Genomic DNA, 13255 nt, shown 5'->3' with positions numbered 1-13255 from the left:
CTCATTTGCTGCAAGATCAGCAGAGGCTTCATGCAGTTTGTGCTATCAGCTTCTATCATGTGGTAATTATGTTATTGCTTGCAAATTGCATGTAAAGGACTGCACCCTCTAGAGTTTTTATGACTCTATCTATCTATCTATTATCTATCTATCTATCTATAATGGTTAGCTAAACAACAAGCAACATGTACTGAGTGCAACTTAAAATGAAATTATAGTTTAAACAAATTAATTGAGAAAAAAATGAGCATCCATCATGATGAGTCAGAGCTGACAGGTATCTGACAGTTATGTAAATGTATGTTGGAACATATGGATGTGTGTGAGTGTATGTGTGTGTGTGTGTGTGTGTGTGTTTTCTTTTTCTAAACTGCTCAAGTGAGTTAGCAGCAGCACATTAGCAGCAGTCCAGACATCTGTTTAACACACACAGAGCCTCAGAGAGAAAATAAAAGGTACAGACACAACTACATCTGCAATTCCTTAAGGAAATAACAATGACTGCAACACTGCAATGGGAAAGTGTTAAAGGTTTAGGTGAAGAATCTAAGAACACAAGCATCAACCAACTGTTTAAAGCGCTTTATAGCAGCTGTTTGAAAGCGATGGTTGGTAAGGAAAAGAGAGAATCGAGATATTACAAAAAAGAGAAAAGAAAACAGAGAAAAAGATAGAACAGTGAGTAATCATAAGGCTGCTGCCACATAGCTGTGTTTCAGCTACTCCTCAGGGCATTTTGGGTAAAGTTACTACTCTATTGACTTTACAGGCCGTTACATGTCATGAGGGAACCAGTGACAAAGAGCAGACAGCATTTATCGACATAAAAGACTGCCACACACGATTGCCTCATCAGAGATGGAGAGAGAACAAGAGCTAGAGATGCCATTACATACAAACCTTTGGGGTCAGTAACAAAAATGCAATTTATTGAGGATAAATTCTTTATTCCGATTTTGAGTTAAAAGTGTGTCTTGAACACCATACACATAAAATAGATGTGTAAAAGAGACATGCAATTTATCATATTATTTTTTTCTGAACCGTATTATAATGTGAGTCAAAGTATCTCAAAACAGTCATAATTTACATGTTTCACATTCTCTGACCCTTTTATGAAACTACCGTACCTACCTTTAAGCTGGTTACATGCAAATTATGTCTGTCTTGCATTTTATTGATTAAAGGGATACTCCACTTTAAAATGAAAATTCTGTCATCATATACTCACCCTCATGTTGTTTCAAACCTGTATGAATTTCTTTCTTCTGCTGAACAGAAAGGAAGATATTTAGAAGAATGTCAGTAACCAGACAGTTTCTGGTACCATTGACTTCCATAGTATATATTTTTTTCCTACTATGGAAGTCAATGGTACCAGAAACTGTCTGGTTACTGACATTCTTCTAAATATCTTCCTTTCTGTTCAGCAGAAGAAAGAAATTCATACAGGTTTGAAACAACATGAGGGTGAGTATATGATGACAGAATTTTCATTTTAAAGTGGAGTATCCCTTTAAAAAAATTTTTTTTTTTTAAATCATTTTGGCCATTTTAAAAGGGGTCATTCTCTTTTTTTCCTATTGAAGTCCACTTATAATGTTCCACTTATAAACATCTAAAGTCCAACTAAAATGATCAGAGGTATAGAAAAGTCAACCAGCCTTTTCTAGTGTTGGCAATGAGGTAATAATACCTGCATTTTTTATGAATAAATTATCTTGCAAATCCATCCTAATCACAGGTCAAATTTCTGACTATTTATTTGCCAATGAATATGTTTGTTTTCAATAAATGCATCTTTTGGACTGCAGAGGAAGTTCTGAAAGTTACGGAGTGTTTTCATAGTACACGCTCTTTGATCACAAAAGATCAAGGAAAACTTGACTCTTCATAATATGACCCCTTTAATATTAAACAGAAAAGTTTTGTTTAAAAGTTCAAAGTGGCTTTTCCAACAAATGGCACCATGATTTCTGGATTTTTCATGATTTTTTCTATGCATCTAAACTCTTGGACTGCCTCCTCACAATGCAGAAGCTCTGAACTAGAATGAGTTTTTATGATTAGGACTAGCCAGCACAGACACCAGTCCAGCACCTGAATCCAGAGCCTGGACTGCGTATCGATCAGTATTGATCTCCATAGCGTCCATGAGTGAGAGTGACAGAGGGAGAGTGATAATAGGCTGAATTTATGAGCTGCATGTGGTTGTTCACAGTGATTTATACTCCTAGTGTAGGATGACCTTCAGCGCTCTGGAAACAGTCTGTGTGCTGAAATCAAATGAATGACGTGACGCCGTGAAAGGGAGAGGAATCTTGTGGATGTCAAAGAGTTAGATGAGAATCCTAACATCCTAATGTATAATCATGTTGTTGCTATGGGAGACACAGAGGGTGTATATGATATGACAATAGTGTTTTTTTTTTTTTTTTTGTGAAGTGAAGTGACTCTCTGAGCAGCCCTGGTGATGAATTTCATGTTTTCATGTCCTCAAATAGTGAGACGGCAGATGCTGAAAACGCATGCTTGAGTATGCGAAGTAGATGAATCCATGGCACTAATTCACACAGAGACACGCAGAACATCATATTAAAAAGCAGTCTTTTTACGAAAAAGAGTACGGCAAAAGAGCAGTATGTCCAAATACGTAGTATTCGAAAAACACTTGACCTACTACTTCCGGTGAGATTCTGAAGTGTGCATACACAAGAGGTCACTTGACAGTAACAACATGGCGGATGTAGTTTGTATTTTCATTCATACTACATACATTCCTACTATAGAGTGTAACTTTTTAAAATCCAAATTCAAATGTAGTACTTACTCAGACAGTACAAGATTTCAGACACAGTGCTGGAGAAAGCGATTGGTGTGTGTGTTCACCTTTATTTGCAGTAGAGATGTTCCAGGAGCGGTGCTCTCAAGTAAACTGATGTTGTAAAGAGCCTGGCTGAAGATCGGCCTGTTGTCGTTCTCATTGATGAGGTCGATGAAGACCCGAGCAAACCCCACATGTTCCGACAGAGACTCGTTGGCATACAGCTGGAGAAAAGAGTGGCAATGAAACCACAGCCACCATCAGCATCAACAACATCACATAAAAGAACACCAAAAACTAGAGAGGAAGCATTTTAAAGCATCATCCAAGATGAAAAAAAAAAAAAAAAACATATTTCATTAAGTACTGAAAAGTATCAATAAAAAAATATTGAATGAACTATTTTACATAGTATTTGTGAGTTCTATGCACTGCATCGACAATATTATTGTTGCCAATGTCGAGTTTCAAATCAGTCATGAGGTTAGAACGCTCCCTTTGAAGACAGCAGCCTAGGCACTAAACAGCAAGACAGCTCACTAGATTTTGGAACAAAACCAACATTTTAAATTAAAGCAACACTAAGAAACTTTTCCTCTTCGGTCGCCCTACAGGTTGGAAGCGGAATTGTCCATTACCGCTGTTGTAAATAATTTCGCAGCCTACCGTCGCACACACGCTCGCTGTTTATCTAGCACAGGCTTTGGAATGAACAATGTCCACAGACGAGGTAGAGTATGTTGCATGATTTCATGAAAGTATGATGTATTGCGACATCAGAAACGAAGAAAAACGAAATAATGACTATTGTAACGCTTGATGTAAAGCAAGTCAAATTTGTAGTTTTCTTATGTCTCATTCAAACTACAGAAACGCGACCCGGTTTGGCAAACTTGCACAGTGTGGTTATAGCAGATATAGGGCTGCAAAGCGAATCCAGAAGTGCCTTTCACCCTGTTACGACTTGATGAACCACTGATACGATTTTGGAAACATTATTTTAAGGTAAAAAATGTTCCTTAGTGTTGCTTTAAAGTGTCTGTTTTGTATCACTTTTATGAGACTTTTATATCTCTATGATGACGTGCTGACATGTCTATGATGTCTGCGAATGAGCATACTTTTTTTGCTGTTGTGTCACAATGCATTTGAAAACAACATGCATGTACAGTATTCTCAATACAATTAATCTGTTACAGTATATGATACATTTCTCAAATGAAGGCCATGATTTTTATTGGTTAAAGCTATTTTTTCTAATTATTTTAATTTATTTCAAGTTATGAAAGATAGTGAAAGAGAAAAAAAACATTCACCCAAGTAATACTCTCTTAAAAAGTCCATTTATTCAGTTTCCAAATGTCTTATTAGTGTGAATTTTAGATGAATTAGAACATGTTTGCAAGAAACAAGGCTACAAACTGGTTGAGTTAGTGCCTGTTTGAAGGAATCTCCTGCACGTTTCGGAGTGTGTTTTGTGCCGGTGCAGATTGCAGTCATTTATCAGTTCAGCTAGTAAGTCCATCGCTGTAGGGAGCAGCTCCAGTCATTTAAACTAAATCAACTGTAAAAACACAGCTGAACTCCAGCAGCATGACAGCACTGCCAATAATCGATTTGTGTTTCATTTTCCTCAGTCTAAATCTCTGTGTTTATTTCCTTGAAAACACTATGGTCATCTAGTCTCAGTGTATTCTACATGTTTAAATATGTAGCTTTACTGTTGTTCATTTGATGTGTAATGTTGTCTGCATCTCATATTCAATTCTCCAGGCAAAGATGAAGAAGCTCCCTGAATCCAAGAACTGATTTGGACACACGTCCTTTAAAAATTAACATAATATCAAAATTGACCACATGCATGTCCATGCAAATTCCTGATCTTATTGTGAATAATTCAACAGTGAATGTAATTCCAAAGCCAAAAAATAAAATAAGAATAAAAATGTCTCTTTAATATTATACGTTTCCACCTGATTCCATTCTGGTGTTACACTCCTTTTTCATGATCCAATCAATTAAAAACAAGTCCCATTCTATATTTTTTTCTTCAGTTGTAAACAGTGTATAATGTTGACTAAATATTCTGACAAATATCTGATCTCACGAATATTTGCATGCATTTGGTAATATCGGTAAATAAAGCCTTTCTTTTATGCATGTACAACTTCAGAGACATACAAATCTTCACAAATCCACCTGAGGTTCATACAATATAAAATTCACAGAATTCATAGATTGATTTACTGTTTAAATTTAGAAAAATTACATGTGATAAATGGCATTAAATTTAACACATTTCGCCTAATACATATTTTACATATTTGCTTGTATATACTGATAATGTAAGTATTTGTGACCATTAAAACATTAATATATCTGTGCCTGAACCACACTTAACATATACACTACTGTTTTTTTTTTTAAAATAAATACTTTTATTCAACATTCATTAACTCAAAAGTGACAGTAAAGACTATTAAAAGAATGCTTGTGCTAAAAATAGCAGTTTACACAAAAATAAGAAATGTTTCTTGAGCACCAAATCAGCATATTGGAATGAAGACTTTAGGTTTGCCATCACATGAATCAATAACATTTTAAAATGTATTAAAATAGACAAGTAAACAGTTTTCAAATTGTTGTAATATTTCACAATATCATTGTTTTTACTGTACTGATTTATGGCACCTACAAAAACTGATGAGGTCACTCAGGGATTGAATAAGTGAGATTTGTGAAGTAAATCTGGATGAATGAATCTGTGTTTTCAACACTCACAGAAAAGCTGTAGCTCCTGATGGTTTCGTAGTCCAGCGGGACGGCCACACGCACGCGGAGGTCAGCTCTGCCCTGCACTGCGGTGGGAGAGATGCTGAAGTGCTCAGAGTTATTTCCAGTCAGGACCACTTGAAACATGCTGTTCACCCCCTGTAGAGATAGACAGATTTTGCAACATTATTGTTTTAGTTTATTATGTATTTCATTGTCCAGAGCTGAGCAGCAAACATTTCTCCTCCTCAGGTGTTTCTCCTAAGAACAAAAATGTATGAATGAATGCAATGGCTTCCCAAACAAGAAAAAATGTAGGGCGGGACTTAATTTTGTCCATCAGAAATTGATTGGATGGTTGTGGTTTGCTATTGGTGGATCTCAAGTGAGTGACAGGTTGTCCCGCCCTTGCGCCAGTAAACACGTCATCAGAGAAGAGAAGAGATGACACTGCAAGAGGGAGGGGAAGCTATTTTGATTAAACAATATGAAGGCACATTCATAAAAAAACAAAAAACAAATTATGTGCACACATAAATCATTAATAACAAATATTGCAATATTCCATAAAAAAAATATTGTCAATATTGATTTCATGTGACTTCAAAGCTCTCATTTGTGTCTACTTTCATTTCTCCCATGGACTTAGAGAAACATCTGAGAAGATGTTGATGCTTAAAGGAACCATGAGTGGGAACTTTATGTCTAATGAAAAAGCCAAATTTAGCATCCACCGTCCATCACACCTGCAAAAAGTTCCTCTCTCTCGTCATTCTAACAAATGTGAGAGTGTGTTTTGACAGGGATTTTATCGGATGGACTCGAAATAAAACTTCAAACCTCACATAATAAAGTAATAAAATGTTCTAAAATAATCATGTCTGTCTCTTGTCGCTGTCACAGGTACAGAGAGATCCCGAGCAAATGGAGAGATGACAGGAAGTCCCTCATTAGTGTCATTCTCTCTTCCGCGAGGCCGATGCGGGGAAGACAGGACATATGGTGGGAAGTAAATTCAATGATGACTCATCACCATCTTAGAAAGTGCAGTTTTATACTGTACACACACTGCATCACACACTCTGATTAAACACAATGCTAATGCTTGAGTGAGACAGCTGGCGGCTACAGTGATGGCGAGGTTTGCTGACTGAAAACCACACAGTTGTGTGAGCTGTCACAACAACTTAAGACGAGAAAAAATGTGGAATATAGTTCAGACGGAAAGTGAGGCAAGCATACCGACTCTCCACCCCCCAAACACACACACAGACATAAACATACACAAACACACTCAAAAAGCAATAATGTTACGCATGGTGAGAAGAATCTGTGATTGATTATTGTGTGTGTTTACTGGCTGCTTATCTCTACTAAGTCCACTCTTATCTGTCTCTACAATCACTCCATCTCTACGAGTCTCCTTCTCTCTTTCTTTTTTTACCGTAATCTCTCTCTCTCACACAAAAAAGGAGAAGATGGGTTGAGGGTTTTGCTCTTATCTGATCTCATACGCATACACAGCAACTGACGAACCAACATGGTAGACCAGCAAACCCTGTATACTAGTATATTTGTTAGAGCTGGGTGATATAGTGAATGTGTAGGATGTATTCAGTTATTTTTCTGCCGATATAAAATTAAGCAACATTATGAATATCGCAACGGATTTAATGTGCTTTTTATTTGGCACATTAAAGAGTGTGTCATTAGAATAATTTAGCAATTCTTTTTGCAACAATTTTTTTTATTATTATTATTATTACTTTGATCATTTGCCAGTTCCAACTTCTTCAGTTGCCACTTCTTCCTTGAGCCTTGAACATCGTTACAGTATTCTTATGTTGGTTAATAAAATTTAATGTTATTAAAAATTGTTATTTCTTGTGTTTATTTAGTGAAAAAAAAAAAAAAAAATATATATATATATATATATATATATATATATGTTTTTCAATTAATAAAAATAATTTTTAATAGGTTTAGTAAATAAAAATTTAAGTACTGAACAGGAAAATAAAAATGAATAAATATGACAAAAAGCAGAACCAAATTACTAAAACTTTTAAAATGTAAAAAATATATCATTAAAAATATTAATAAATACTAAAATAATATATGAATAATACTAAAATAACACTTTTGTTTATCCAAGAGCTAATCGCAAAAATATGATAGTATTGGGGCCCTATCTTGCACCCAGCGCAATTGACTTTGTACACCGACGAATGTATCATTCCTATTTTGCACCCGCGCACAGCGGACTTCTCCCTCCACAGATGCACGTCGGTTAACTAAGAAATACACTTGCGCTCCCCGGGGCGGTTCAGCGCAAAGAGGAGGCGTGTTCCGGCGCAAACGTTCCCTCATGCTATTTTGCAGGTTTAGAAAACAATTCCGCCACTGACCGAAAAAAACTAGTTTAAAGTCAGTGGTGCGTTGCGCATGTTATTCATATGCTATTTTAAGGGCGCATGCTTGGCCATAATCAATGTAGCGTGTGCACAACGCGCATACACTTTGATTCTCTCATCTACACAGAAGCAGCGGTTTTCATTTTTGCAAATCATAGCCTACATTATTACGATAGATAGATAGATAGATAGATAGATAGATAGATAGATAGATAGATAGATAGATAGATAGATAGATAGATAGATAGATAGATAGATAGATAGATAGATAGATAGATAGATAGATAGATAGATAGATAGATAGATAGATAAACAGTTTATTATAAAAGCATACATCTAGCTTACACATTTACCCAAATTATCATACGCCTGTTTAACCGAAGTTAATTTGGGTGTGTTTCTCCATCCTCAACGTCCCTGACGAGAACGTCGGTCTCCTCGGCTGTGAACCGCTCCTCGCGTGCGTCTGGCAAATCCGCCGTTATAACAGGAATCCGCTTTAGAACAAGCGCGCCTGCTCTTAAAGGGAATGTGAGATGACGCTCTGATTGCTTTATTTCACGTTACGCCCAAACCACACCTATGAATAATGAAGCTACTTCAGACCAACCCATTTTAGATTTGCGTCGGGAGTTTAGTTTACAGGATAAAAAAAAAAAAAAAAAACACTGCTAGAGAAAAGAGCATTTGTGAGTCAAAAACCAGATACTTGTGACAACTTCCCCGGTCTCCCCTACTGCTCAGTGCTAATAATTGTACCTACAAATAAAAGCACAATGCTTAATGAAGAACACTTCTAACACACACACACACGCACACAAACCCGCCGCCAGGTTCCATTTTGCAGGCGAAGCCGTTTGTGACCGCAACGTGGTGAATTGATCCGGACAGAGAAAATAGTTTCAGAGTTCAATAAACATTTACCCTGAGGTGTTTCCATACAGATGAAAACACACAGAAAGAACAAGAAAATAATAGAGAGAGATTGAGCGTGTGAAATAAAAGATGATAACCACAGACTAGCCCTCGCTAAAGAGACCAGCACTGCAGGTTAATCTGAGATATTCACTTCTTTTATATCTCTCAGTTATGAAAATCCCTCCATCACGCCACTCCTCAGGCCGGATTCTGTAATTGAGGAGGAGAATGAAGATCCGGAGGCCTTGCTGAGGAAAGGTCCGACCGAATGAACGGCCACTGAACAGATGAGGATGGATAAAATGAGTTTGTGTCACTCGAACTCTTATATACAAGCATAATCAAGAGATTCATTTGTTCAGATATTCTTCTCTGAATCATCCTGGTTTATGATCTGCAAATGATTGTAAACACAAAGCTACAAATGCAAATGTGACCCAACAAACACTATTTTTCTTAAGAGTTTAAAGTTTGTTGTTGTACAAACTAACTAGCGAGCTGCCGGCTGATTGTCGTGCGGATTGACACAATCATTAATCCTGACTTTCATTCTGATCTGCATTAACCTTAATGCTAATGAAGAGAAGCACACTACATTTGCTGACATAACACCTCATTATCTCTGAACGATCATCCATTTGAAAGCACCCTGCCGGAGATGCTGTAATGGACTATTGGAGTGATTTTATAGCTTTTAAGGTGATGTGTGTAATTTTTTTCTGTTAAAACATATTCTCCTATCTTGGCTTAATGCATAGACAACTACAAGCAAATGATTAATTGGTTGATTCCTGCAACAGAAGTAAACAATATGACACTGTGGCATCTTCAAAACACTGAAATCAAAGATTATTTCTCATCACATTTTCTAGCAGCCACATAGAACACCTTAGCAACAACATACAAATAACCTTTAGCAACAATCTAGAAAACCATAGAAACTGCCTAAAAACCAAAATACACTGAAAACATACTCTGATAATCTTTAACATCTATAACACCTAGCAACTTCCTAGCAACCACCCAGAACACTCTAGAAATCACCAAGCAACACTCTAGTAACGTCTTAGCAATGCCCAAGCAACCTCCTAAAACCAACCAGAACACCCTAGTAAAAGTCTAAAGATACCATATTGGAGCCATCCAGAACAACCCAAGAAAATGCTTAGCAATTCCCTAGAAACCATCTAGGACACCCTAGCAACTGCCTAACAACTACATAGCAATGCCTTAGCAATCATCTATGACACCTAGAAACTGCATAGCAACTCCTCTCAATGTCTTAACCACCTGGACACCATACAATCTACCTAGCAACACCATAGAAACCACTTACAACACCTTAGAAACCACAAGTCCTAAACAATCGGTCCGAACATCATGGCAACCAAATAGAAAACCTCAACAACTGCTAATAAAAGCCATGCAACACACTAGCAACCACTCAGTACACCCAAGCAACTGCCTAGCAATGCCGTAGGAACTAGCTAGAACACCCTAGCGATTGGTTAAAAACAGCATAGCAACACCCTAGCACCTAGCAACCACTTCTCTAGTGGGGCCAAATTATCATTTGCATTGCATGAGACAAGCCTTGACATAACTCATCCAGAAAATTACCTTTATATTTACTTTAATGTTTAGTTATGTAGGTTAATGTGTAAAGTGATGACAGCAAATCCAAACCTAAACCTGGACTGACCTAGTCTCGTGTAGGCAGATCTTCAAACTGATGGCCGAAGGTCTGGGCTCCATAGCAGCTTTCATTGGCCAAGTACCACCCAGAGGCCATCTGACTGACATGTAAAGCAGCCAATCACAGTTTGTTTTGTTCCGCGACATGTTTAGAGGCGTGGGAATGTAACGTCAATGTCCCTACAATAACAGACCGGTGTGTAAAACTCTTGGACGCATTTTAACGAGTCTATGCAGCGAACTTTACAACTTCACATACTTCTGAAAATCCAGCATTTAGTTGATTGTGATAAGCGCTCATTGTCACAGTTGTAAACACATCGGCATTCTTCTTCCATGAGGGGGTTAAGCTTCACGGCATCTTTTTTTTCAGGCGGACCGTTAAAGAAAGCGACAAACGTCTTCAGGACATCCTGTAGAATTCAACCAATCAGATGACGACTTCGAAAATGCAGGGCTGTGTCCGAAATCGCCCCCCATACCCTTAAATAGGGCAATATTTGAGGGAACGGCCATTTGTAGTGTTGTCCGAAACCAGAGTGGACGTTATTGAGTGCGCTCATTCAATCCCACAATGCACTGCAATAGTGTACAATCGATGTGCGCTCAACGGCTAGAAAATAACCATAATGCACTGTGAGGTTCGCGCTGAAGATGGCGCCCGCCCGTAATCATCCATCCATCCATTTTCCAAACCGCTGGTCATATGGTTATAGCATAATATCATGCAGGTATAAATAAATGCCTTTTTAATTCATTATAAAATTTTTAATTAAGGTTTACAGTTTCCATAACAGAGTTCAAGATAAATCTTTTTAGCTTACTACTATAGCTGCCAGTTTGCTAAGTTTCAAATAATTATTGAAAAGCAAGCACAAACTATGCAAAAGCGACAGCCCTTCCAGTGTCCGAAATCGCTCATTAGTTTTCATTCACTCCTTCAAGTGGACTATATTAGTGGAGTGATGTAGGGAATAGTGAATGAGGGTATAGGGGGTGATTTGAACACAGCCCTGGCCTGAAGTGTTTCCAGTTAAGTATGCCATATGCATCAGACATTCATCCAGCGGCTGAGACTAGGACTGACCTGACCACACACAAAAACCCAGCTCTTTTTTGCCAACATTGTGTACTATAAAGATCCATCTGACAGCTTCAACTGGGATGACAACACACGGTAAAGGCAAACCATCCAGCACACACCTCTATCCATAATCAAGACCACTAACTGTCAAGCACTGCAGAAGAGAAGAAACCTCTCGTCACGTTTGTGCTCTTAAAAGCCTCGGAACGCAGGCGACACGGAGGATGACGCTGGAGATCGATGACCGAATTACATCGGCGGTTAAAATAACCCCTTGTTTTTGTTTGGAGCGCTTAGAGAGCCATTGTAGCTGATGGGGGCTATTTAAAGAGCCATTCAATATGCAGGGATGTCAACACTCACTGGCCATAAGCGTAATTGCCCGTCCATTTGCCAGAACCACTACAGAGAAGATAAAAGCTGCCTGTCACACACATCAGCAGGAAAGTTTGAAGATGAACCATACAGAGAAAGTTTGGAAGCATGGTAAGAAATCCTGGGTAAGACACTTACGGTAAGACACACTGGGTACGTGTCGTAGAGATGTCAATTTAAAATGTTCATTTAGTGCAATTAAAGTAATAGTCTTCCCCATTATATTCAGAATGTAATGTACGTAATTGTATTTATAAAATTAAATTGACTGGCAGTGATATTAACGACGGTCATTAATACAGCTTGATGCACTGAAGCCCAAAGCTGAACTGGAAAGGAGAGAGAAGGGGATCTTAAACACCAATCCCCAAAAAACACACCCGGCTTGAGCCCAAGAAGCCTCTTTAAACACATGCACACAGAGGCTGAGGTGGTTATTGAAATCTCAGATCCTCTGGAAGACTGTTGTTCATCTTGCATTAGGATCAGAGACAAGCCTCACTGTATTGAAGAGCTGCCATCTCTACTCGCCTGTGTGTTTAGAAAGTCTTGTGCTGAGAGAGCTGAAAATGCCTCGAATATGGAGCTGGTGCTGTATTTCTTGAGTAAGAGGAGATGCCCACTGCTCAAAAGAAGAAAGGAAAGAGCTGTTTTTATGCCCTCAAAGACTGAAAGGGTTAAGACCAATATAATTTTGATTTAACAGGATAGTAAAATGTTTGAGTTTCTGACTGGTGGTGATAACACACTTGACTTCCTCTTTTCTGTTTAATTATCTGGCTATGTTCAGAAGAGCATACTAATATACTACTCTTATTATTTCTGCAGAACAATAAATGTATACTGTGCAAAGTATGCAGATTTCCTGCATTCATAGAATACATAGATGACATTTGCCAGAATAAGCATTATAAATTGGATAATTCAAACTCTGAATATAATGAATGAATACTTCAGCAAGGATGCATTTTTTCTTGCAATTGCGAATTATAAAGTCCAGTTCAGAGGGGAAAAAGACTGACTTTCTTTCCTACAGACTGACGCAATTGCTATAAACTCGCAATTTTGTGAAAAAAAAAGTCAGTTCTGTAATTCTGACCTTTAAAATGGCAATTGTGAGTTTATATCACGCAATTGCGAGTGGAAAAAGTCTGAATTGTGAGAGAAAAAGTC

The 13255-nt window shown here is 37.7% G+C and overlaps 1 protein-coding gene across 1 annotated transcript in view; it reads right to left on the bottom strand.

The window, feature by feature from the left end:
• cdh23 (cadherin-related 23) overlaps window positions 1-13255 on the bottom strand; it is a 233458-nt gene that overhangs the window by 85680 nt on the left and 134523 nt on the right. The window contains exons 12-13 of the mRNA XM_079854508.1: window positions 5606-5755; window positions 2890-3048 (exon numbers count right to left, since the gene is read on the bottom strand). Of these exons, the coding sequence (XP_079710634.1) occupies window positions 2890-3048; window positions 5606-5755 (309 nt within the window). The remainder of the gene's footprint in view (window positions 1-2889; window positions 3049-5605; window positions 5756-13255) is intronic.

The sequence above is a fragment of the Squalius cephalus genome (genome assembly GCF_949319135.1).
Source record: "Squalius cephalus genome assembly, chromosome: 21".
NCBI lineage: Eukaryota > Metazoa > Chordata > Actinopteri > Cypriniformes > Leuciscidae > Squalius > Squalius cephalus.
This window is presented reverse-complemented; position numbering and strand designations above follow the sequence as displayed.